At 43.0% G+C, this 27,353-nt stretch overlaps 1 protein-coding gene across 3 annotated transcripts in view; it reads left to right on the top strand.

Annotated features, from left to right (window-relative positions):
* Positions 1 to 25,109, top strand: part of lgr4 (leucine-rich repeat containing G protein-coupled receptor 4) — a 72,710-nt gene extending 47,601 nt beyond the window's left edge. For 2 of the 3 annotated variants that reach the window (XM_061815510.1, XM_061815508.1), the window contains 9 exons: positions 4,570 to 4,638; positions 4,730 to 4,801; positions 4,912 to 4,977; positions 5,093 to 5,164; positions 5,279 to 5,350; positions 5,444 to 5,569; positions 17,165 to 17,262; positions 19,265 to 19,318; positions 19,403 to 25,108. In XM_061815510.1, coding sequence (XP_061671494.1) covers positions 4,570 to 4,638; positions 4,730 to 4,801; positions 4,912 to 4,977; positions 5,093 to 5,164; positions 5,279 to 5,350; positions 5,444 to 5,569; positions 17,165 to 17,262; positions 19,265 to 19,318; positions 19,403 to 20,808 — 2,035 coding nt within the window. In that variant the 3' untranslated portion in view covers positions 20,809 to 25,108. Of the gene's footprint in view, positions 1 to 4,569; positions 4,639 to 4,729; positions 4,802 to 4,911; positions 4,978 to 5,092; positions 5,165 to 5,278; positions 5,351 to 5,443; positions 5,570 to 17,164; positions 17,263 to 19,264; positions 19,319 to 19,402 lie in introns of all 3 variants that reach the window. The other variant, XM_061815509.1, reaches the window with a different exon arrangement.
* Positions 25,110 to 27,353: the final 2,244 nt, after the last annotated feature.

Raw genomic sequence — 27,353 nt, 5'->3', positions numbered from 1 at the left:
TTATTCTTCTGCTTGCAAAAATAAATGTACCATTGTGCCTCACTGTCTCATGAGCACGACCATGCCTGCACCCAATAATACTTATATATGTGTTAAATACTGAATTTCCACCCGTAATTAAGACTGCGCCTTTTAACACCTTATGCGCCTTTATGGTTGCGAAAATACGCTAATTATAATATACCAAGACGACGCCTTGCCATCTGGTTCCCTCGGTACAGTATTATTGTTTACGTTTTTGTGATTTTCGGTCATCTCTGGACTCAAGTCCGCAATTACTTACTAACCATCAGAGAGTCTTCCCTGGACTTTTTTTCAACAACTCTTGCAAATTCGCTGAAACTTTCCCTGAGTTACTCACTGGAGCAGCGACGGCAACAGTGTGTGCGCTCTACAGAGCATGGAGGCCAAGATGTCACAGGGGGACGCGAAGCGGAATCCAAATGAATCTCTACAGGAAAGGACATAGATTTGTGTTCCCATCAATTCACCTCACGATTCTACGGTCCCTTCCCAACAAAATACACAAGCTTCATCTGATAAGGACTAACCACCCTGTGCTTCACAGAGACTTCCCGGCTTCCATATTCACCAGGTGAATGGCATTATGGAGCTGCCAGGGAAAACAAAACATGGTGGACTATGCTTCTATATCATTAAGAAATGGTGCCTGAACACACAGGTCAGCACACAGTGCAGCCCACTTTTGGAGTTGCTATTCTTCAACTGTAAGCCATTTTACATGCCGTGTGAGTTTGCCTTACTCATCCTTGTCGGTTTCTACATTCTTCCCCAAGCTAGCATGAATGCATCACTGCTAAAGCTCGCTGAACATAAAGTGAACGAGATTTAGAAAAAAACACGCCGACTCATCACCCATCTTTATCCTACGACTTTTTAACAAAGCTAAGCTCTCCACAAACTCCCTAAAAACAAACGGCACATAGAATGTCTGTTGAGGGAAAATAACACTATGCTATACCACAAAAAAAAAAAAATTCATATCGTGCCATTCACGCTCGCCCAAGGTTCTATGACCACTGCTGAATCTACTTAATACATGCATACAGGCTAGAAGTTAAGTGCATGATATCTTGAGTAAAATCTGTGAAAAAGTTGGACCAATGAGGCAAAATTAAAACTTCAAAGCTGTTTCAATTGCACAGACTGGGGAGACAGAAGATTCAGTGTGCGGCCTTGATGTGTACATGAATATTGTTACTGCGTATGTCAGTTTCTGAGAGGATATGTGTATAGCAACTACAATTTTTCACATGTTCAATGACAACAATCCCTTGTTTACAGCCAGATTTAGGCAACTCCGACAGGCTAGAATGGTTATTGTCGCGGGGATAAGGCCCCGTATAATCGCATTAGAAACCAGCTGACTAAAGAAGTCAACATTGCAAAGAGGAATTATGCAGCAAAGATGGAAAAACAGGTTAGTGTTAATATGAGTCAGGGACGGATTACACTTGCTAACTAATTACAAGCGGGGGCAACAATATTGGGCTGGCCGACGACCTGAAAAAGCTTTTACTGCAGGTTTGAAAAGGACACTCTCTCTCCACACACCCGCGAAGTCACACCACCAACCACTTCAACTTCTCAGAATCTGTTGACTACCCATGAATGGGACGTGAGGTAGATCTTCACATTTCAAACTATCAACAAAGTGGCAAGCCCAGACCTTGTGTGCCTATCCTACCTCAAAGTCTGTTCATATCAACTTGCTTCAGTCTTCACAAAGATCCACAACAGGTTTCTCAAACTGTATGAAGTACCAACCTCCTTCAAATGTTCCACCATTACCTCGGTCCCCGAGAATCTCAATAACCTCAGGTCTAAATTACTACAGGCCCATTTCCTTGACATCTTTGGTAATGAAGTCTCTTGAATGCCTTGGAGCGGACCGCCTCAAGAACGTCACTTCCGCAGCTGCACCCACTACAGTTTACATACTGAGCTAAAAGGTTTGCGGATGATGCAGTCAGCATGGGCTTGCACTTCATCCTTGAACACCTTAACAGCAACGGAACCCATGTGAGCATCCTATTCATGTACTTCACCTCTGCGTTCAACACCATCATCCCTCCTCCTTTCCTCTAAGCTTCTCTAGATCAGCGTCTCGCCTGCCATCTGCCAGTGGATCTACAACTTCCTGACGGGCAGGAGACAGCAGGTGAAGCTGGGGGAGACCACCTCATCCACACGCACCATCAGCACTGGGGCACCCCAAGGTTGTGTCCTCAACCTGCTGCTCTTCTTGCGCTACACAAATGACCTCAAGGCACCCAGCGGTCAAACCGCTGAAGTTCGCAGATGACACCACAGTCATTGGCCTCATCATAGACTGTGAAGACTCTGCATATCGACATGAAGTAGAGAGGCTGGAACTTTGGTGTGGTCAAAACAACCTAGATCTGAACACACTTTAGACTGAAAAAATGATTGCGGACTTCAGGAAGCATCCTTCACCACAGCTGCCTCTCACGCTGTCCAACTGTTTTGTGTCAACCGTCGACACCAAAGTCTTGGGAGTTAGTCTGACAGGACCTGAAGTGGGAGACAAACATCAACTCCATTGGCAAAAATGTCCAGCAAAGGATGTACTTCCGAACAATGCAAACCAAAACGATTGACGGCATTCCAGCAGCTTCTTCCCCCCCTTGCCATAGATTCTTGAACAGATAACTAAATATCTGTTAAATGCATTTTAAAGCAATGACCCCTCTATATGCAGTGAAGAAAAAGAGTATTTGAACACCCTGCTATATTGCAAGTTCTCCCACTTAAAAATCATGGAGGGGTCTGAAATTTTCATCGTAGGTCCGTGTCCACTGTAAGAAAGATAATCTAAAGCGAAAAATCCAGAAATCACAATATATGATTTTATTTGTGTGATACACCTGCAAATAAGTATTTGAACACCTGTCTATCAGCAAGAATTCTGACCCTCAAAGGTCTGTTAGTCTGCTTTTAAAAGTCCACCTCCACTCCATGTATTATCCTAAATCAGATGCACCTGTGTGAGGTTGGTCCTTAGCTGCATAAAGACACCTGTCCACCACATACAATCAGTAAGACTCAAACTTGTAACATAGCCAAGACCAAAAAGCTGTCAAAAGACACCAGCAACAAAAGTGTACAACTCCACACGGCTGAAAAGGGCTCCGGAGAAATTGCCAAGAAGCTTGGTGGAAAAAAGGTCCACTATTGGAGCAATCATTAGAAAATGGAAGAACCTAAACATGACTGTCAATCTCAATTGGAGTGGAGCCCCATGCAAGATATCACTTCGTGGGGTCTCAATGATTGTTAGAAAGGTGAGGAATCAGCCCAGGACTACAATTACAGGACTTCATCAATGACCTGAAAAGAGCTGGGACTACCATTTCCAAGGTGAATGTTGGTAATACACTGAGACATCATGGTTTGAAAGCATTCATAGCACGGAAAGTTCCCCTGCTGAAACCAGCACATGTCAAGGCCGGTTTTAAGTTTCCCAATTATCATTTGGGTGATACAGAGGAGTTATGGGAGAAGGTTTTGTGGTCAGATGAGACCAAAATGGAACTTTTTGGTCATAATTCCACTAACCGTGTTTGAGGAAGACGAATGATGAGTTCCATCCCAAGAACACCATCTCTACTGTGAAGCATGGGGGTGGTAGCATCATGCTTTGGGGGTGTTTTTCTCCACATGGGACAGGACGACTGCACTATATTAAGGAAAGGATGACCACGGCCATGTATTGTGAGATTTTGGGGAACAACCTCTTTCCCTCAGTCAGAGCATTGAAGATGGGTCATGGCTGGGTCTTTCAACATGACAATGACCTGAAGCACACAGCCAGGAAAACCAAGGAGTGGCTCCATAAGAAGCATATCAAGGTTCTGGTGTGTCCTCGCCAGTTTCCAGACCTAAACCCAATAGAAAATCGTTGGAGGGAGCTGAAACTTCATGTTTCTCAGCAACAGCCTAGAAACCTGTCGAATCTAGAGAAGATATGTGTGGAGGAGTGGGCCAAAATCCCCCCTGCAGTGTGTGCAAACCTGGTGAACAACTACAGAAAATGTTTGACACCTGTTATTGCAAACAAAGGCTACTATACCAAATATTAACATTGGTTTTCTCAGGTGTTCAAATACCTATTTTCAACTGTATCAAACAAATAAATCGTTAAAAAAATCCTACATTATGATTTTTTTCTTTTTCTTTTTAGATTATCTCTCTCACAGTGGACATGCACCCACGATGACAATTTCAGACCCCTCCATGATTTCTAAGTGGGAAAACTTGCAATATAGCAGAATGTTCAAATATTTTCTTCACTGTATTAGTATTTTTGTTAGTATAGCATATTAAATTGATTGAATCTAAATTTTTATTTATTCTTTTTAATTTTATTTCCTGTAAGATGGTGGTTTTGATAAATAAAAGATCCCACCCGACAGGGACAATGTTATTTATATATTATAGATCCATTGTGTGTTCAAATTTCAAATTCAATTCAAATTTCCTTGCTGCCCCATTTACATTGTGTATTTTCTCACATATGTTTTCCAGGATGCTGCGTGGAGCAGGCTTGATGCATGACTTCCCAATCCTCACATTGACAAACAACATTGAGAGCTTGTGAGGGAACCTAGATGCAGAATCACTGATAATTTGATAATGTGCATGACAGTGGTAGCTGCTGATTTTTTTTCTTTTTTTTTTTCCCCAGGACACTATCGGGCACCAAGGTATCATCTGTTCCCAATGATCTGTGTGACAATCTCAAGCTCCTAAGGAAACTGTGAGAAACTCTTCGTTTCCATTCTTTTCATGTTGTCTAGCCTTTATCGTCAGGCCTTCTTTTCTATTGTTCCCACTGAGCTAATTCGCCGTCTTTGTTCTCCTTTTCAGAGATTTGTCCTACAATGAGATCAAGGAGTTACCATCTCTTCAGGGCTGTGTCCGACTGCAGGAGATGTGAGTTTTGATATTAATAATAATGATTGAGCTTTAAATTGCAACAAAAGATTAAAATCTTTAAACTTAAGAAGACGAATATTTGTCTTAATGGCCTCTTGTTTTCAATCAACAGAACCTTTCAGCACAACCAAATTGAGCAAATAGGAATGCAACATTTTCAAGGTCTAACTGCTCTTCGTTTGCTGTAAGTAAATTTATCTCTTTCTCTCACTTCTGTCTGTCTCTCGCTCACTCCCGCACACATACATGCTGGATGCCCTGTTGTGTTCCATACATTGATTGTTCTGCTTTTTCACAGAGACCTGAGCAGGAATAAAATCAAATTTATTCACATAGATGCATTTCTGAGCCTTGCTACTCTTACTAACCTGTAAGTATAAATGATTAATTTATACCACACAGCCTACAACGCTGTATATTATATCATAATATTAAATGCCTTGTGTACAACCATTCCTTGCAGAGATCTGAGTATGAATTCTCTGACTGTGCTTTCGATGAATGGACTGAGTACCCTCAATCAACTGAAACTCTCAGGGAACCCACAGATGAAAAATGTGCTGACTCTAAGGCAGTTACCCAAACTCAGGTAAGGTAACACTGAAGAATGAATTTGCAAAATTTCGATCAGCTAACTTTAACTTAATCAACTTATATGTAAGTACATTTTTACCACTGGCATAGACACCACAGTAGCTGAAAATTAAATGGAAAAACATAATTATTCCATACTGTTCCCACAAAGTTGGTGGGAAAGAATTGTCCAAGAATGTCTTCCAATAAAGAAGAATTTGGATTGAGGAGAAAATAATTGGTGTAGTCTGAGCTGTCAAATATTACGGAACGTTTGTATTTCGTTACGGTAATCACTGAATATGGACTCATTAATGGCTGATTGTTACCAATATTGGGGGTATTCCAGGATCTGACATTACTCGCATGTCCACATTGAACAGCTGCTTGGTACATGGTGTTTTATTACAAAACCCGGCTACCAAACTGCAGAGAGAAAATTTCTCTTAGCATGCAGTGTCGATGCTTTGGAAGTCACGAATAATCGCCTCCGTGGTAGCGAATAAGATACAGTCCTTATCATGCTTCTTACAACAGTGTCACAGAGAGAAGAGAAGGAATAGGTAGGCAAAGACTGTCAAAGCAATTGTACTTTCTAATCTATCGGTACAAGCAGTTGGAAAACTTGAAAATTTGTCATTTGGAGATACAGTACACTTGTCACCAATGTTCACTCTAATTTTTCATATGTCTGAGCATACAGACAAGCTCCCTAAGCACACCGAGGACCGCTGTGAGCAACATCAGAAATGCTCACTGTGGCCACACACACGTATCACACCTAGGATCATAGAAAGTTTCATGGCTTATTAAAACAAATTACAACAGCAATTTCCATTATGAGACTTGTAGTATGTTATGTGTGAGGGTCCTTTGGCTTAGGTCGGCGAGGTCCAGTTTTGGCATGGGTGAGTGTTTTGCCTTGGAAGAAAAGAGAGATACAAACCTTTCAGGCATAACATTTTGCTTACATTAAAACATTCACACTTTCCACAATGATGTGTGCTGTAGCTAGTGATAGTGTCTTTTACTCTTTTTCTACTACCCATAAATTATCAGGTCATAATATAATTTAATGATTAACATTCATAAATAAAACATCTTAATAAATATCACTAGAATATGCACAAATCTGAATTTTGCCTTATTTTTCACATCTGTCCGTCTCACTTTTCCAATGGTTGTACACTTTGTCCAGGTTGACGGCTCCATCTGCTTCTTGCATTGACTTTATGCGCATTAGTTTATCGAAATGTATCACTTCAAGATGGTTTCTGGATTATGTTTTGATATGATTCATCAAACTAAATCTTCTTTCACAATCTGCACTGGAAGCTTGAAATGTAGCACGAATATCCACATGCTGTGAGATCTCTTTTAGCTCCTCACGTTTAAGTGGTGCAGCCACCATATTTGAGAATGTGCTTATTCTCCTCTGTTTAAGTTTTTGCTTCATTATGTACTTGAAGTCAGCATATTGACTGTTATGGCCTGCATAGACTGTGGGTGGTGGAGAATGGCCTCATACCTCTTTGCCAGTATACCAATGTGTGCTGATCCATAGTCAAAATTGATGTCTGAGCTCAATGCTTCAATGTCAAATGCAGACCACTCCTTTAATTCATCTTCTGGAAAACGAGCATCCACGTGGTCACAGAGCTTACTAATAAAAAAAAAGTAATCCCATCAGTATTTCTGTCATCAGCTGATGAGGTCCCCGTTGCCTCTTTGACACGGTCACTCCATTGCACATCCTTCTCCTTCAAGTATTGAGAACATAACTTCTCAAGCTTTGCTCCAGTAAAGCAGTGTCCTTCCATCACAGTCGGGTTGCTTCTTTGTAAAGTGAGGCAGAGTTGTGCTAGCTCACCTAAAATATCTCCAAGAGCAGTGACAGTAAACTTGAACTTCGGATCACTCAGCTTTTTGTAACTTTACCATTGGATCTCTGTTAACAGTGAATTCTCTTTTGCAGTATTCTTCAAGCACATTGTAGTTGTACAGAACAGCATTCACAGCTTGGTCGCACTTCATACAGCGGCCTGAATGACAGTGTATCCTCATCAAGAATCTTTGCTAAGGCCTCCAATTTGCCCTTCCTCACAGTGGACCGAGAAAAAGTGGAATATACAGATCTAACAAGAGTTTCCACATCTCTCATCAAAGGCACATCATTCCAGGCATTATCAATGTCCAAGTCTCCACCTGGCATCAGGACACCCAAGGTCGCAATTCAATGGTCGACCGCATGGTCGCAATTCAATGGTCGACCGCATGTGTTGGATACTTGGGTGAAGAGAGGGGCGGAGCTGTCATCTGATCACCACGTGGTGGTGAGTTGGCTCCGATGGTTTGAGAAGATGCCAGTCCGTCGTGGCAGGCGGGTCTGCTGGGAACGGCTGACAAATTCCCCTGTCAGAAGGAATTTCAACTCCCACCTCTGAAAGAGCTTTTCTCATGTGAGGCGGGAGACATTGAGTCCGAGTGGACGATGTTCTGCGCCTCCATTGCTGAGGCTGCCGACTGAAGCTGTGGCCATAAGGTGGTCGGTGCCTGTCGTGGCGGGAAACCACGTACATGTTGGTAGACACCAACACTCGGATGCTGCCAAGCTGAAGAAGGAGGCAAAAAGCCGGGCATGGGAGGAGTTCGGAGAGGCCATGGCAACCGACTTCAGGATGGCTTTCAGGAAATTCTGGTCCACCGTCCGCTGTCTCTGGAAGGGGAAGCAGTGCACCGTCAAAACTGTGTATAGTGTAGACGAGGTGCTGCTGACCACAACTCAGGATGTTGTGAGTCGGTGGGGACAATATTTCTAAGATCTCCTCAATTCCACCAACACGCCTTCCCACGAGGAAGCAGAGTCTGGGTGCTCTGAGGCAGGCTCTTCTATCTCTGGGGTTGCGGTCACTGAGATGGTTAAAAAGCTCCTTGGTGGCAGGGCCCCGGGGATGGATGAGAATCGCCCGGAGTTCCTAAAGGCTCTGGATGTTGTGGGGCTGTCATGGTTGACACGCCTCTGCAACATCACATGGACATTGGAGAGATTGCCTCTGGATTGGAAGACTGGTGTGCTGGTCTCCCTTTTCAAGAAGTTTGACCAGAGAGTGTGTTCCAAGTATAGAGGAATCACACTCCTCAGTTTCCTTGGTAACGTCTACCCAAGGGTACTGGAAAGGAGGATCCATCAAGAAGTCGAGTCTCTGACTCAGGAGGGGCAATGTGGTTTTCGTCCTGGTCGTGGAATAGTGGACCAGCTCTACACCCTCTGCAGGATCCCCGAGGGTGCATAGGAGTTCACCCAACCAGTCTAAGTGTGTTTTGTGGACTTGAAGAAGGCATTCAACCGTGTGCCTCGGGGAGTCCTGTGGGGGGGTTCTTCGGGTGTATGGGGTACCGAACCCTCTGATACGAGCTGTTCGGTCCCTGTACGACCGCTGTCAGGATTTGGTCTGCATTGCCAGCAGTAAGTTGGACTTGTTTCCAGTGAGAGTTGGACTTCACCAAGGCTGCCCTTTGTCACCGATTTTGTTCTTAGCTTTTATGGACAGAATTTTTAGGCACAGCCGAGAGGCGTAGAGGGTGTCCGGTTTGGTGGCCTCAGCATTGCATCTCTGCTCTTTGCAGATGATGTGGTTCCATTGGCTTCATCGAGCCGTGATCTCCAGCTGTCACTGGAGTGATTCGCAGCCAAGTATGAAGCAGGTCGGATGAGAATCAGCACCTCAAGATCCAAGACTATGGTCCTCAGTCGGAAAAGGGTGGCGTGCCCTCTCCATGTCGGGGACGAGGTCCTTCCCCCAATGGAGGAGTTCAAGTATCTTGGGGTCTTGTTTACGAGTGAGCGAAGAATGGAGTGGGAGATCGACAGACTGATCGGTGCAGCGTCTGCAGTGATGCAGACTTTGTATCGGTCCGTTGTGGTGAAGAGGGAGCTAAGTAGAAAGACAAAACTCTTAATTTACCAGTCGGTGTACGTTCCTATCCTCACCTATGGGCATGAGCTGTGGGTCATTACAGAAAGAATAAGATCTCGGATACAAGCGGCCGAAATGAGTTTCTTCCGTAGAGTGTCTGGGTTCTACCTTAGAGATAGGGTGAGACGCTCGATCATCCGGGAGGGGCTCAGTATCGAGCCGCTACTCCTCCACATTGAGAGGAGCCAAATGACGTAGGCAGGGCATCTGATTCGGATGGCTCCTGGACACCTCCCTGGTGAGGTGTTCCGCACATGTCCCATCGGAAAGAGATCCCGAGGATGACCCGGGACATCTCGTAAAAAAGTCTAACTTTGAAAGTAGGTATTGCCCCTACTCAAGCTAACGCAGGAAATCCTTCCCTTTCATGCTCGTTCCATTTTTAAGACTTACTGCTTCAAAGTGTTTCATGTTTATCCATCCATCCATTTTTTTAGACGCTTATCCTCTCAAGGGTCGTGGGAGTGCTGGAGCCTATCCCAGCTGTTAACAGACAGGAGGCGGGGTACACCCTGAACTGATTGCCTGCCAATTGCAGTGCACATGAAATCGTGGCGGGTTCTGAAATTTTCATCGTAGGTGCATGTCCACTGTGAGAGAGATAATCTAAAAGGAAAAATACAAAAATCTTAATGTATGATTTATTTATTTTTTTAACGATTGTGTGATACAGCTGCAAATAAGTATTTTAACACCTGTCTATCAGCTAGAATTCTGACCTTCAGAGACCTGTAAGTCTCCCTTTAAAAGTCCATCTCCACCTGTGTGAAGTCGGTTGTAAGCTGCATAAAGACACCTGTACACCTCATACAATCAGTAAGACTCAAACTTGTAACATGGCCAAGACCAAAGAGCTGTCCAAAGACACCAGAGACAAAATTGTACAACTCAACATGGCTAGAAAGGGCTACGGAGGAATTGCCAAGCAGCATTAGAAAATGGAAGAAGCTAAACATGAATGTCAGTCTGCATCAGAATGGAGCCCCAGTCAAGTTATCACCTCGTGGTGTTTCAATGATCCTTAAAAAGGTGAGCAATCAGCCCAGGACTGCACGACAGGACTTGGTCACTGACCTGAAAAGAGCTGGGACCACCGTTTCCAAGGGGACTGTTGGTAATACATGAAGATGTCATGGTTTAAAATCATGCATGGCACGGAAGGTTCCCCTACTCAAACCAGCACATGTCAAGGCCCATCATAAGTTTGCCAATTACCATTTAGGTGATACAGAGGATTCATGGGAGAAGGTTTTGTGGTCAGATGAGACCAAAATCGAACTTTTTGGTCATAAGTCCACTAACTGTGTTTGGAGGAAGACGATTTATGAGGTCCATCCCAAGAACACCATCCCTACTGTGAAGCATCTGGGTGGTAGCATCATGCTTTGGGGGTGTTTTTCTGCACTTGGGACAGGATGACTGCACTGTATTAAGGGGAGGATGACCGCGGCCATGTATTGTGAGATTTTGGGGAATGGTTAAGGTTAATATTATGTTGCCTCCTATATTTTAAATACAGAATTAGCTTTTTGTGCACTGTATTGTCTGTGTTTTCTCCTGGATCAGGCTGTGCCATCTTATCCTGCACTTTCTACTTTGGCTTCAGACCAGACCTGTCCCACTTAAAAATGAGAAAATCTCATCCAGTATAACCACTTTTTCTTCGATTATTCACATACTCTGACAGTCATTGCATCTTAAAACAACAGCATTTCTTTTTTAACTTTATCCATTAATATGAAAAGTAAACATAAGCAGCATCTGTAGCTTGTCTTTGCTCTACGTTGCCCAGACTGTATTGCTAACTCAAGCAGCTGTGGTGGACGGGTGTAAGGTAAGATAGGCGGAGCAGCAGTTGTTGTTATAGAAGGCACAATTGCGCACACGCAGTTTAGAGGGACCATTGGCCGACGTTTTTTTTTTTTTTTTTTTTTTTTGGTTTGTTTTTTTTGGCTTGTTTTTTTGGCATGCCGTCCTGCCATAGATGGTCAATCGCGGTCGACTCATTGAGCACTCCTGCTCTAGGTCTACAAAGACACAATGTAGCTCCTTCTGACCGCTGCACTTTTCGACGAGCATCCTCATGGCAAATAATGCATCTTTTTCTAGGCATGAAACCATACTGTTGCTCGCAGATACTTCTGTCCTGAGTCAAGCCTCCACTACTCTTTCCCATAATTTCATTGTGTGGCTCATCATCTTTATTCCTCTATAGTTCCCTCATTTACTCTACCTTCTCTCCCATTTTCTTCATTCATTAACTTCCCAAAGTATTATTTCCATCTATTTAGCACACTATTGGGACCAGTCAACATATTTCCATCGCTATCTTTAATCACCTTTACTGGCTACACATCTTTCCCATCTCTATCCCTCTGTCTGGCCAACCTGTAGAGATCCTTTTGTCCTTCTTTCGTATCCAACCTGGTGTACATGTCGCCATATGCCTCTTGTTTAGCCTTCACCACCACTACCCTTGCCCTACGTCGCATCTCAATGTATTACTTCCACCTCTCCCACTTCTTCGCTAATCTCTTTCTTTGGATGACTTCCTGTATTTTGAGGTTCCACCACCAAGTCTCTTTCTCCCCTTTCCTACCAGAAGGCACCCCAAGTACTCTCCTGCCTGCCTCTGAGTATCTTGACAGTAGTATTCCAGTCTTCCGGGTGCTCTTCCTGTCCATCTAGGGCCTGTCTCACCTCTTTCCGAAAGGCCACACAACATTCTTCCTTTCTCAACTTCCACCACCTGATTCTCTGTGCTTCTAGTCTTCTTAATCTTCCTACCTGCTACCAAAGTCATCCTACACACCACCCTCCTATGCTGTCAGAGGCCAGAGATCTGCATAAACCACGCCCCCTTTTTTTTGACCCGCAGTTCCCTCAGACAACGTTGCATTGTCCAGTATAGCGTCTGTTAGCGTTTTATCTCGTATATGGGTTATTTAACAATAGATATGGTTAAGAGGTGTAGTCACGGACTTTATAATAGTGATGACAGGTATCCTGAAAGGCTAGTTGGAGTTCAATTCATACCCTTTCCAAAACCGAAGACCCAGTACGAAAAATGTCTTTGATGGATCAAACTTTGTGGAAGACCGCATGATCAACTGAATCCATCAACTGGAACAGATATGTTTGCACGAAGGGAAGCCCTATATTTGATTTTCAATACATGTCTCATATAAATGAATTAGCAGTTCTTCGCTTGCATAATATAGCTACGTGTGAATGATTGACAGTTGATCTGTGTTGAGCGATATGTTGCGATGATCTAACTGCACAAACGTGTCCCTTTGTTCGCGGCTACGGTAAACCAGACTGTGTTTGCATGAAGGTATGCCCTATATTTGATTTTCAATACATGTCTCATATAAATGAATTAGCAGTTCTTCGCTTGCATAACATAGCTACGTGTGAATGATTGAGGGGAGCGCGTGACGTTACACAAAGAAAACGAGAGAAACAACTCGTAAATCAAGCCTCGCCTTCTTCTTTTCCTTCATACGGCGGTTCACAAACGACTATACAGATACATATACAGATTCTGCACACAAGTGTGATATGTAACACGAAAATAGGAAACTGTCAATGACGAATTCGTCTTTGGGTTATAATATATTATATTATGTGGCTTCTCGGTCTTCCTCTGACTCTGGAAAGATCTCACGCTAATATCAATGCTTTCTCCATCGATATGCATGTAAATACCATTGAAATACCCCTCGCTGAAATACTTGAAGCCCTGCTGTCTGCTTTTCAACGATATTTCACTGTTAGCTAAGAATGCGAGTGAGAAATCAGCCGGTAAATTGGACAGTTTCGCTCTATTCTTTTCTTGCTGTGCCGCCCTTTTTGCTAATTGTTTGTCTGACGTAGGCGCACGTGGCATGATGTCACTTCAGGAGGCGTGGTTAAGTGCCCTGTACGGAGGGGTCAATTTCTTTCAACTCCAGGTGACATCCTACCTGTGGGGCATAGCCGCTAATCACATCATACAATAGCCTCAATTTCAAATGTCAGCCTCATCACTCGATGTGATGCTCTTTTCACTTCCAAGACAATCTTAGTCAGCTCTTCCTTTAAAATAACCCCAACTCCTTTTCTCTTCCCATCTACTCCATGGTAAAATTATTTAAACCCTGCTCCTAAACGTCTAGACTTACTCCCTTTCCACTTGCTCTCTTGGATAAAGAATATATCAACTAACTCCTGAGCTTTTCCTGTCTTAGTCCCAACATTTTTGCGAATTCCACCACCATCTGACCCTCAAAGTTCCTTTGCTGAATGCTGTACTTAACTGTCACTTCTTCATCACCCCCATTTCCTTCATCAACATGTCCATTGAATTCTGCACCAATCACAACTCTCTCTCTCTCTCTCTCTCTCTCTCTCTCTCTCTCTCTCTCCTCTCTCTCTCTCTCTCTCTCTCTCTCTCTCTCATGCTCAGGACTACTTCATCTAGTTCCTTCCAGAATTTCTTTCAACTCCAGGTCACATCCTACCTGTTGGGCATAGCCGCTAATCACATTATACAATACCCTCAATTTCAAATTTCAGCCTCATAACACGATCTGCCATCTACTCCATGGTAAAATTATTTAAACCCTGCTCCTAAACTTCTAGACTTACTCCCTTTCCACTTGCTCTCTTGGATAAACAATATATCAACTAACTCCTGAGCTTTTACTCTCTTAGTCCCAACATTCAAAGTCCCTACACACAGTTATAGGGTCTGTGCATGCCTCTTCTTCTGCCGACTAAGCTGCTTTCCTCCTCTTTCTATGTCTTTGACCTGCTTTATCTGAATTTGCAGTGGTCAGAGCTTTGGTTTGGTAAACCAGGGGTTGTGAGTTCGTATCTCACTGGGACCTCTACTCCTCGAGAGAGGTTGCGTCAGGAAGGGCATCCGTCGTCAAAACTGTCTCAAACAAATATGAGCCTTCATCTGGGATGTTACGCTTTGGCGACCCCTCACGGGATGAGCCGAAAGAAACTTACATACTATATAATACACACACCTATGTGGATAGGAACAAGGAGAAGACTTATTTGACTTTCCTCTTCTTACAATTCTTTTAGATTTTGCAAAATGGAAGCCAAAATTCAAATTCTAATCCCTTTCATTCCATCAGCAAACTACTTTTACTACTACATTTTAATTTTGAAGTTTGAGATCTGACTAATCTAAGGGGACTTGCAGAGCTGTGGCAACTATAGAGGAATAAAGTTGATGAGCCACACAATGAAGTTACGGGAAAGACTAGTGGAGGGTAGACTCAGGTCAGAAGTCAGTATCTCTGAGCAACAGTATGGTTTCATGCCCAGAAAGAGTACCACAGATGCATTATTTGCCTTAAGGATGATAATTGAAAAGTACAGAGAAGGTCAGAAGGTCCTACATTGTGTCTTTGTGGATCTAGAGAAAGCCTATGAAAGAGTAACAAGAGAGGAACTGTGGTACTGCCTGCGGACATCTGGTGTGGCTGAGAAATTTGTTATAATAGTACAGGACATGTATGAGGCAGCTGAACAGTGGTGAGGTGTGCCGTAGGCGTAACAAGAATTTAAGGTGAAGGTGGGATTGCATCAGGGAATCAGCTCTGAGCCCCTTCCTGTTCGCTGTGGTAATGGATAGGCTGACAGATGAGGTTAGACTGGAATCCCCTTGGACCACGATGTTCGCAGATGATATTGTTATGCAGTGAAAGCAGGGAGCAGGTGGATGAACAATTAGAAAGATGGAGGCATGCACTGGAAAGGAGAGGAATGAAGATTAGCTGAAGTAAAACAGAATATATGTGCGTGAATGAGAGGGGTGGAGGGGGAAGAGTGAGGCTACAGGAGGAAGAGATAGCAAGGGTCGACGACTTCAAATATTTAGGGTCAACAATCAAGAGCAATGGTGAGTGTGGTAAGGAAGTGAAGAAACGGGTCCAAGCGGGGTTGGAACAGCTGGAGGAAGGTGTCTGGTGTGTTATATGACAGAAGTGTCTTTGCTAGGATGAAGGGCAAAGTTTATAAAACAGTGGTGAGGCCGGCCATGATTTACGGATTAGAGACGGTGGCTCTGAAGAGACAACACGAAGCAGAACTGGAGGTGGCAGAAATGAAGATCTTGAGGTTCTTGTTTGGAGTGAACAGGTTGGATTGGATTAGAAATGAGCTAATTTGAGGCACAGCTAAAGTGTGATGTTTTGGAGACAAGGTTAGAGAGGGTAAACTTCAATGGTTTGGAAAATGTCCAGAGGCGAGAGAGTGAATATATTGGTAGAAGGGTGCTGAGGATGGAGCTGCCAGGCAAACGAGCGAGAGGAAGACCAAAGAAAAGGTTGATGGATGTTGTGAGGGAAGACATGAGGACAGTGGGTGTTGGAGAGGAATATACACGAGACAGACTTCGATGGAAAAAAATGACACGCTGTGGCGACCCCAAATGAGCAATTATTTTTATGACTGGTACAGAATCGACCTTTACAAAATTTTCAAAATATCATGCTTTAATTGGAGACTCCAAATTTCCCTTAGATGTGAATGTGAGAATGATTGGTTTTGTCTGTGTGCCCTGCAATTTGCTGGCAACAATTTCGGGGTGTACCCCGCCTCCTGCCCGAAGACACTGGTGCTGGGATAGACTCCAGCACTCCCGCAATAGAAAATGAATAGAATATAAATTCAGATAAATGTGGACACATTGCTCTGGGAGTGAATTTTAATGCATTGGCAACTTTATATTTCCAAAGTCGTGCAGTTGACAATGCCCCCATTGTATCACGTGACCTACGCATTGCCCCACCCAGCACCTCTGCGTAGCTTGTGCGTAGCCTACCGCCACACACGTTATAGAAAAGTTGCTGCGCTGCGAGAGCCTCAGAGCTAATCTCTCTGATTGGTCCATTTAGTCACATCCTGTGAAGACGTACTCACCGTTCTCCCAGCTCCACATACGTCGCCGCCTCCTTGATTGATTTTGCACCATAATTAGACATATCTGGTCATTTAGGTCCATTTTTTAAGCAGACCTGCTTCCGCAGTCGGCATTGTTGTTGCTTTGTTCCTGGTTATGGGAGGAAAAGTAAAAACAGCTGCCAGAAATGACTAGCCATAGCAAAACCTCTGACTCGGTGAAGAGCTGCACGACATTTTCAAAACTAAGCAGGTGGGTTGAATATGAAGGCAAGCTACGTGCAGGCAACCTGCAGTGCCACATGCGATTTTTAAGAAGCCTTAGCCTGTAATGATTGATTACTTTCAGATTATTGCTCTGTGAGGTCAGTAAATTAGTCACCATAAACTATGGAATTCTACAAAGAAAACATTACCAAGAAACACATCTTTAAATACTTTCTCTGTGTTGTTCATTGCATGCCCCCTATATCATTTGTTCACAATATTAGGGGGTAATGTCAAGATTGGGGTATCACGGGCCAAGCACGGTGCACCTGCCTCCAAATTCCCACGCCTCCAAATACTGCCACTGGGCACAAGTTATGTCCTATTTGTAACAGTAACAATTTAAAATGATTAGAACATTCTAGCAGGGCAGGGCTTTTGCTGAGTTTGTCTTGGATGGATGGAGACTGGAATATTAAGACTGTCGCAAACATTTCTCTGACTGCCATTTCTGCTTGTAGATCTATTTCCGTTCCTTACGCCTACCAGTGTTGTGCATTTGTGGGATGTAACTCTGTGACAAGTTCTTGTGAGGGAAATGACGTCAAGCGATCAGGAGGTGAGAATGCTGGTCAAACCCCATTTAAAATTTGGTATGTAAACTTGAAATTTACAATGCCACCTTGATTAAAACCACTTGAATTTTAATGACATTGGTATGAACTCACTACTGCATGTACAGTGCTTTGAAAAAATATTTTACCCCGTCAAACTTTTTTTTCTTTTGTTTCCCCACTTTAGTACTTCAGGTAGTGTAATAAATAAGGTAAAACTAACTTAAAAGTTTCAAAACATAAGCTACCTGACCATGTATGGAAAAAGTAATTGGTCACTTGTGGGATCGTGAGTTAACTGTGGTTAAGTACATTTTGGGGGAAATATGAGTTCATCCTTACTGACCGCACCCAAGCTTGAGTATCTACAACCCCTTTCATTCAAAATCACTTAAGTTGAACCTGTCTCAAAAAATGAAGCCGGCCAATCGATCTCAAAAAGCTGCAACAAAATGCCATGATTTAAAAAAAAAAAAAAAAAAAATGCAACCAGAGATGAGAAATTAAGTAATTTACATCTTCCAGCATAGAAAGGGTTACAACGCAGTTTCTAAAGCTTTAGCATCCAGGAAACCACAGTGAGAGCCATTATCCACAAATTGAGAAAATCTCAAACAGTACTCAACTTTTCCAGAACTGGCTAGCCCCCCAAAATTACCCCAAGATTCATCAAGGAAGTTGCAAAGGGATGCTGAATGTAATATGTAAAGAACTGCCGCCCTCCATTACATGACGGTGAAACGACAACAAAGAAGAGACTGGACAAAATTGTTCCAAGGTGAAAACTATTGCTAACCAAAAGGTAAGCACACAAGCACCTGAGTTCTGGAGGAGTTGTAAAGTGGAGGGCAGGGCATTGCAGTAGCCTAAACGACAGGAGTAAACATGTGTATCAGAACTTTTGTTACCCTGAGAATCAGGCGGACCTGGCTATAATCTTCAAATGGTAAAAACCATTTTATTTAAATTCTTTGTTTGTGGATTAAATGTAATCGCAGAGTCAAAAATGACACCTGGGTTTTTAACACATTTTGAAGGTACAAAATCTTGTGAGTTTGGTCAAAGTTTCTCTTTCCCCTGGCTTCAGGACCGAGAACTAAATCTATTTTGTCCTGATTGAGCTGTAGGAAGTTACCTGCCATCCATCTCTTAATGTCTAAAATACAGTTAAGAAGGGCATCTGTTCCCTCCTTATCATCTGGAGTCACAGCAATGCGTCATCTGCTTAACTGTGGGAGTTGATGCTGTCTCCTGATGTTGTCCCCAAGGGGCAGGGTGTATACATTTAAAAGAATTGGGCATAAAATTGAACACTGGGTGAGCCCAAACTCAGTTTTGTGTGTTGACGGGTAATGTATCCAAACGTATTGGAACATTCTCTGATCGTATGAATTCTGCCGTTTACCAAGACGATGCTGGCCTTCAGTTTGAGACCTCAAGCTTAAGTGCATATGGTTTCTGCAGTAGGACAATGGTCCAAAATGCACCAGCAAGTCGCCTTCTCAATGGCTTAAAAAAACATAGTTGATTTTGCAGTGGCTTCGTGAAAGTTTGGACTTGATTCCGATTGAAGTGCTGTGACCTGACCTGGAAAACAAGCCAATCATACTTGGGTGTGACAAATTAAAATGATTCAGCATCAAACATCCAACTAAAATATCTCCACAGAGACTCATTGCCAGTTCTAGAAAACACTTGATTTCAGTCGTCGCTGCTAATGATGACCAGTTACTAGGTTTACAGTCCAATTTCTTTTTCCACATAGGGCTAGATAGCCTGGTGTTTTTGTTTCTTAATAAATTCACCATTTAAAAAAAACACAAAAAAAACACTTTTTGTTTATAAGGTTCGATTTTTTTTTTTTTTTTTTTTTTTATTTTTTTCCCCCGTGATTAAATATTTAAGTGAGAAAACGATAGGGGGAAAAAAGGATTTTGGTAAAGGCAAATACTTTTTCATGACATTGTACTTTTAATTGGGCGGGTCTAACATTTCTTACTCATTTAGGTGGAGAGGTGGTGGAACGAATTCCAATGACCGTGCATTGCTCGCCCTCACCAGGCAAGCATATCACATTTTCCTTCTATATGTACATATATTTACCTGCTGTTTTATTTTACTTTTGTTTTCTCTTTCCATGTTAAGGAGCTTTCAAGCCTTGTGAACATCTTTTAGGCAACTGGATGATTCGCCTGACAGTTTGGTTTATCTGTTTAGTGTCCCTGGTTTTTAACAGCCTAGTGCTGGTTGCCACCTTCTCATCATCACACTGCACCTTCGGCCACTCCCAATTCTGGACACTACCCATCCCTCCACCCAGGTCGTTGATGGGGCTTCTCGCCTTGGCAAACCTGCTTACTGGCATCTATGTGGGTGTGTTGACTGTGTTGGACTTTGCTTCTTGGGGATCTTTCGGGGAGTTCGGGGTGTGGTGGGAAATGGGAGCTGGCTGCAAATTCACAGGCTCTCTTGCAGTGTTCTCATCAGAGTGGGCAGTTTTGTTGCTCCTACTCGCAGCAGTAGAGCGCAGCGTGGCTGTGCGGGATATTCTCTGCAAAGTGATGTCACCCAGGAGGAGCAGCCTCGGTCGCAGAGGATGCTGGAGACGAGATCACCGCTTCAGCCTGGCTGCGGGGCTTTTGGGGCTATTTGCTGCCGGTGCAGCCTGTCTGCCTCTATTGACATTTAGCGACCAATCTGCCTCTCCTCTCTGCCTGCCCTTTGCTGGGGCCGAGAATCCAGCCCTGAGTGTCACGGTTGTTCTGGTGCTGCTGAATGCATTGGCTTACCTGTTCACGGCAGCCATATACACTCAGCTGTACTGCAAACTTGGGAGGGTGGACCTAGTTGACCCAGAGCAGACTGGTGCCCTACGCCATGTTGCTTGGCTCATCTTCACAAACTGCATCTTCTTTTGCCCTGTGGCAGCTTTCTCCTTCGCCCCCCACTTAATAGGATCAACTGCCGGAGGGCCAGAGATTGCCAAGTCCGTCACTCTCATTTTCTTCCCCCTGCCCGCGTGCCTCAACCCAGTTCTCTATGTTTTCTTCAGCCCAGCTTTCAAGGAAGACTGGCTTAGGTTACGCAGCTGCGGTCGTTTAAGCCGGGAGAAAAAGCAAACTGGAGGCAGAAGTCACGAAATTGTTGGAGGTGGCTCTGAGCTCACGGGTGGCGGCTCATCCTCTCAATTAAACTTTGAATGCGGAGTTTATTCTCAACTCTGTGGAGAGATGGTTGTGTGTGAAGAGTGTGAGGGCAGACTGCATGTGAAGACCTGCTCTTCCCCCTCTTCCTCCACAGTGTGTAAACACCTGGTGAAGTCTCACAGCTGTCCCACACTTTTGACAGGAGTGGCCACGTGCCAGCACGCTGAGGGATCCTGGCCCGACAGCGGTACACCGTCCGCTCAGTCAGTGTACGTTGACGAGGAGGACTCGTTTGTATCTGACAGCTCAGACCAAGTTCAGGCATGCGGCAGAGCCTGCTTCTGTCAGAGCAGAGGCCTCCCTTTAGTACACTACTCATACAGCATACCTCGAGTCAAAGACTAAAGCCGCCTTGGCACTCCATTATATGTGTGCAAAGATCTACGTAATGTGTTCACACGGGGACTATTTACCTTTGGTGAAAGATTGCAGCAAGCACTTACTGTATGTTTGTTTTTCACTGTGTACACAGAGGCAGGCAATCATTTAAAGGGAACTTTTAATTAAGTAACTGTGGAGTAGAAGATTCTGTCAAAAGATGGCTGATAGACATTGCAGAAGGTATCTCGCCACCTGTGCCTCCTTCTTGCCTTCGAAAAGCCTCAGTAACTTGTAATTTCGCTATGTGCGATCATGAGCTTTTTCAATGTAGTTGGAATCATTGTAAGCCATGTCAAATGTTAAAGCGCCTCTGCAGCAAGTGGTCATTTTATACTATCTTTTTATTTTTTTACATCAATGTAGCAAACAATTGTAGAGTTTGTAATGTATGAGTTTGTTGGTCTTCACCTCAAAGGTGAATAATGTGCTACCTGCCTGTGACTGTGATGGAACAGTGTGTTAATGTGATGAGAGGTTGTCAGTTTCTACTTAGCACGTGCTTGTATTAAGTTAAGTCACCAAGACTAAGAATGTGATCCAAGTAACAGATATCACTGTTTAGAGCAACAGCTCCGCTTGCTTATTTTGAATGCTGGTCAGAACTATTTATTGTTTGAGCCGCAGCAATGTTTGAATGGAGGTAGTGTCATTTGTTTTAAAAGGTAACCTTGTTCAGTGACTAATAACCAGGCTTTGTTGGCTATTGCAGATGTATTTTTAAAATACATAAACTGTTACAGTGGAACCTTGATGTATTGGACTAATAGGGACGGGTGGGGGATGGGGTCATCTGTTCTTGTCAATTGTCTTTTATATTGAAGCCCTTTTTGGGTGCACCACGATTACTGTACAGAACAAAGTTATTGTTTTGTACTTTTTTCATGTCCTAAAACACCCCGTATAGTACAAAGTTCTTGGAAACAAAATTTTGAAAAGTTTGCATTTTGACCAAACCATCCACCCCCATGTGGTTCTTGTAATGACTACTGTCAAGTCAGGTGGGTCGCTTTCATGAGCCACTAGAAATTAGTGTGCTTTCTAGTTCTAAAATCAGGTAAGATTAGATGTCATAGGCCAGGGGTTGGTAACATTTAACACTGAAAGAGCCATTCCGACTCGGTTTCCACGGAAAAAACAACACTGGGAGCCACTAACACTTTTTCCATATCTGAAATGAAAATGTTAGCCTCTACATATTTTTTCTGTCCATACACCCCCGAAAGAATGAGAATAGGAATCTGTGCTGCCTAAAAGAAACCAGTGGCTTCTTTTCATATACAGTAAGTATGTGAATTGTACCATTGGATGGCGCAACTAGTCATCCCTCACTCATTGAATCACATTGCAAAGTGCCACAAACTGAATAGCTGTTATACTTTCAATTTACATTGGATCATTTTCTTTATTTATTTTTTATTGCGTGCAATGCAGAATATCTGCGAAGAGACTCAGTAGTGCACAATTGCGCACGCGTGCAGTTTGGAGGCAACATTGCCTGACGTCTTTTTTTTTTTTTTGGCACGCCGTCCCGCGATCGACCAAGACTGCCTCGCCATCGACGCATTGAGCACCCCTGCTCTAACCAGTTTCTCTCTCTCTCTCTCTCTCTCGCTCTCTCTCTCTCTCTCTCTCTCTCTCTCTAACTCTCGCTCTCTTTTTATACATATAAAATATCTTTACAATTGTAAAATAGTGTTGAGCATCCATGTTTCAGAAAATTTTATGAATTAGATTAACTCATTTTGAACTCTTAACAACAAAAACTCACAGAGTTGGTCTCTTTCAAATGACTTAAAAAGCTAGACTTAAATTATTGATCTACCACACAAAAGTGTCGCGAGCCATCATCCTCGGAGCTTGTAGCGGAACCTTAACGTCAGTTTAAATATACAATGGTAAAAAGACCATTTCACTAAACAATGAAAATAAATATTATAATTATAATATAAATAATTTCCTTAACTGTGTGTGTGTGTGTGTGTGTGTGTGTGTGTGTGTGTGTATATATATATATATATATATATATATATATATACATTGTTTTTTTTCTTTTCATTTTTCAGTGAGATAGTGCTCTTTTTTTCCATTATATTGTAATACCCATGGCAACAGGCAAATGAGTCAGCGCTGGGTTTTTTAGTTGCTTTTTTTTAATTAACACTCCTGCAGCACACTCTCCAACAACAATAAGCTGCTGGTTACACTCACTCTCCCCCTTGTCAACCATACTCTGACCCCCCCCCCCCCCCACGCTCTTAAAGGAGTACACTCATTGTTTGCTAGATCGACAATTTAAGTTCAGCTTTTCAAGTCCTTCACCCTGCGATTTTTATTCTATTTTTTTAAGAATTCAAAATATGTTCTTTTAATGGATAAAATTGAATTTTCTTAAACATGGATGGATTGCATTGATTTCATAAGCAACACACTATTTTATGAGTGTCTATAATATATATATGTATGTGTGTGTATATATATATATATATATATATATATATATATATATATATATATAAACATCTTCATTTCGGATGTCAAATAGTAAGAAGAAAAAAGAAAGATAGATGGATGCTGTGAGGGAGGACATGAGGACAGTGGGTGTTAGAGAGGAGGATGCACGAGATCGGCTTAGATAGAAAAGATGACACGCTGTGGCGACCCCTAATCGGGACAAGCCGAAAGGAAAAGAAGAAGTGTTGTCTTTTCCATGGAAACCGACTGGAAAAGTCTCTGAGTGTAAAAGGTTGCCGACTCCTGATCCAGCCTTATTGTATGTGTGACCCGGAAATTCATCAGTCCTGTTTTCTGCTTGCATTACGTCCCAGCGCCAGTAAACAGTAGCGGCCAATTCTGGAATGAAAAGACTTTATTTAAGTTTAAGTGAGAAATGAAACCTTTTTTGACATTGATTAGTTCTTCTGGTTCATTGTGTCCGATATCTGTTATATTAGGGTCTCTTTTTTTAGAGGTTCCAGTGTACATGTAAAATTATCGGTCATTTTTGCTCATCTGACAGTTCCAAATGTTATGTTCTTGATAAAAACACCTTGTTGTCATTCTGTTGATTTTGGTCGGACAAACACCACTCAAGTGGTGATTTTAATTTTATTTTATTTTATTTTTTCACGTCATTGTAATACCGGATCATTCATTGCTTTGCCGTGCAATGTGAACGTGTATGATCACACTTTATTTTGAACTCGGTTGAGACTTAAAATACCATTTTAGTAAACCAAAATGTAATTGCTTTGCACAAATTGCCACCAATCCGTTTAAATGTGTCTGTCACTCAGAAGTGCATATAATTAGATAATGACTTAATTGAGCTTTAATTACTGTTCAGAACACGTTAATTATATATTTATTTGAGGGTGGACGTAGTTCAAAATTGACAAGGATATGCCAAACAAGGCTTTTCAAATATACTCCACTGTACAACAGCAACATGATAATACTGTACTGCTGGATATCTGCTCCTGTTTCCAGTCTGTCTCATGTGTTGCTGTGTAAGTGGTGTGAAGAGCATTGGTCGAGTGTTTTTCATATTAATCTCATTTCCAAGTATCTTCAAATCTGACTTTAGGATTCACCCTCACAGCATCTATCTGCAAGTGCTCAGGAATGTATCCAAAGGAACTTTGTCTCCACCATCAGATGTATCCGTGAATGTTTTTGGATTGTTTGGTACTCATGTCAACATTGTCATTGATTATCTGCCGCACTTGCCAAAATGTCTTGATTGTTCAACATCTATCCCAGCTGATGAAAATTTATTAAGGTCGATGTTTATTGAAAAAAATAAAAAAATCTAGGTGTTAATTTCTATTTTTGCAACTATAAATTATTTGAACAAATTTATTAAGACAGGGATGCTACTCTAGAAAGCTACCTCCTTGGTTGTAATTAGCAGCAATACTTTAGAAATGATTTTTTTTCCTTTTCCTTTTGTTGGCATCCCTGGCTTATGTTGACCTTTTTTGTGGGAGGGATCTATACTGTATACTGTGATTTTTTTTTTTTTTTTTAAACAAACTACATAAAACAAGAGGTTTTATAGATAAATGTGGAGAAATAATAGATGGAAAGTTAATTCTTTGTTGCTTGTCCTTTTCATGAGATCTTCCCAAACTGTATTGTTTTATTTGCTCATGTAAAAAAATGTGAATAAAACTGGTCAAACAACCATATTTTCATTAACATTGGCTATTGTACCTTAAACACCAGGACAATCGTGACTGTTCACAAGTATTTTAATATTGCTGCATTAAGTGTATGAACACATTACTAGTGCACTACAGACCCTTTAAAATTTTTTTAATATGGAAGTTTAAACTTTCATACATTATCGATTCAGAGCACACAGTTTAAGCAATGTAAAGTATTTTTAGTATTGTACAAGCTGGTCTTCCAACTCATTAAACCCACAAAACCAGAAATTAAAAAAATTTAAATACTGTGAAGAAATCAGCCAACCCAGCCCAGATTTTGCAGGCCATAATGTTATATTCTCCGTTTTGATTAGGGTTGGTTTTGTTTGTTTGCTGTGTTCCATGACTGGAATGCTCATCTTGTTAGTTTTGTCCAACTGTTCATGTTTACCCTCTTCCCTTGTTTTGGCCTATCAGTTCCATCCAGTCCCTTGTGTCTTGTCCAAGTGTTTCTCATTGTCTCACCAATCTCTGTGTGTTTAACGCCCTGATTTCTTTCAGTTCTTCTTTCGGTCCATTGCGTGTTGCATGTTGAAGTCATGTCTGTCTGTGCCCCTGCCATTATACCTCTGTGCCATATCCTGTCGAGTTTCTAGTTTAGGTTTATTTAAGATATACTTTGAGTATTTTGTTGTTACTGTGTTGAGTTGTGTTTTCTTGAAAATGAAATATATTTTTGAGATTCCTGCCTTGCGTCCCTGCTTCCCTGGGTCCTCCACGCCTTCCCTTGTCTTCCTAGCCTTGACTGTGACAGAATGGACAGACCAAGACAGGACCCCGCGGAGAGGACTAGCGTCTCCTCTCACGCCGCCAGTCTCCTTCCCAACGGTTTGAGGCTGCCCTCCTTGAGTAAACCATGCCATTCCATTCTGTCTTTTTCATCTGCGTCCCCCACCTTTTGTAGTTATTCAACTCCACCTTTTTCTTTGCTGATTTTTCTGATTATGAAGATGCCATTGATTTATTTGACCGCCTGTATGACTCTGAGGCAGACTTTTTTTTCCTCTTTCCTTCCCTTGTATTACAACTAACTAACTAACCCCTAACCCAGTTTTGTCACATTTCCCCTTCTGAGTCTTAGCCCGTGTTTTACAGCTGTCCTTTTACGGGGCAGCTGTTTGCCCAGTGGAGGCACCCAAGTAGAGGTCAGTTTTTGTCCTCCCATTTGATTCCACCAAAGTCACTTAATTTTTCTTCAGTTTCCTCACCTACTTCCACGTCTAAACCAGCCCCTGAGTCACCTTGTTCCGTAACACTCGTGTTTCTTAGTTCACCTTCCCAAGTCCCTGTGCACTCTTCCCCTCTCATATCCATTCTTATCAAGCCTCAATCGCGGCAATCTGAGGAGGCAACTACAGATCCTGGGTGCACTCTCCACCAGCTGCGAGAGTCGGAGGTCACCTCTTTCTCCTGTTCAGGCAACCCATGATAGGCAGTGGCCATCACTCACTCCTGTTCCAGCGGTGCTTCACCTGCGGCCGCCACCTACCCCAGCGGCGCCACTTGACCAATGACCGCCATCTTTCACTATTGCGGTGGCTCTTCACTTGCAGCCACCTCCTCTCGCTCCTGCAGCAGGGCTCGACCAGCAGCCGCCACCTCTAGCTCCTGCTCCGGCAGCAATGCTCGACCAGCGCCTGCCTCATGTCCCTGTTGCCTGGCTCCTCCTTTGCTATTTGGGTTCGTCATCCTCAAGCTGTCACCTTATCGTGGTGGAGGGCTTTCTGTGTCCCGATGATCCTAGGAGCTGAGGTGTCTGAGGCTTCACGTCCCTGGTAGGCTCACACATAGCAAAATGTTCTAGGTGAGGGACCAGACAAAGTACGACTCCATAAATCCCTATGATGAGTGCAAATAATGGATTCAGGTTTCCTTGCCCGGATGTGGGTCACTGGAGCCCCCCTCTGAAGCCAGGCCTGGAGGTGGGGCTCGAAGACGAGCCCCTAGTGGCTGGGCCTGCACCCATGGTGCTTGGTTGGGCACAGCCCGAAAGGCTAACATGAGTCCCCTTTTCCATGGGCTCACAACCCGTGAGAGGGCCTATAGGGGTCGGGTGCAATGTGAGGTGGGCAGTAGACAAAGGCGGGGACTTAGATCGTCCGATCCCCACCTACAGAAACTAGCTTAGGGACATTGATTGTCACCTCTCTATCAGGGAAGGAGCCCGAGTTGGTGGGTGAGGTTGAGAAATTCCAACTCGATCTAGTTGGACTCACCTCTTCACACTGCTTGGGCTCTGGTACTAGTCCTCTTGAGAGGGGTTGGACTTTCTTCCACTCTGGATTTGCCCAGGGTGAGAGG

This window comes from Syngnathoides biaculeatus, chromosome 3 (genome assembly GCF_019802595.1).
Source record: "Syngnathoides biaculeatus isolate LvHL_M chromosome 3, ASM1980259v1, whole genome shotgun sequence".
NCBI classification, from domain to species: domain Eukaryota; kingdom Metazoa; phylum Chordata; class Actinopteri; order Syngnathiformes; family Syngnathidae; genus Syngnathoides; species Syngnathoides biaculeatus.
The sequence above is the reverse complement of the archived record's forward strand: the minus strand, read 5'-3'. Positions and strand labels throughout refer to the sequence as shown.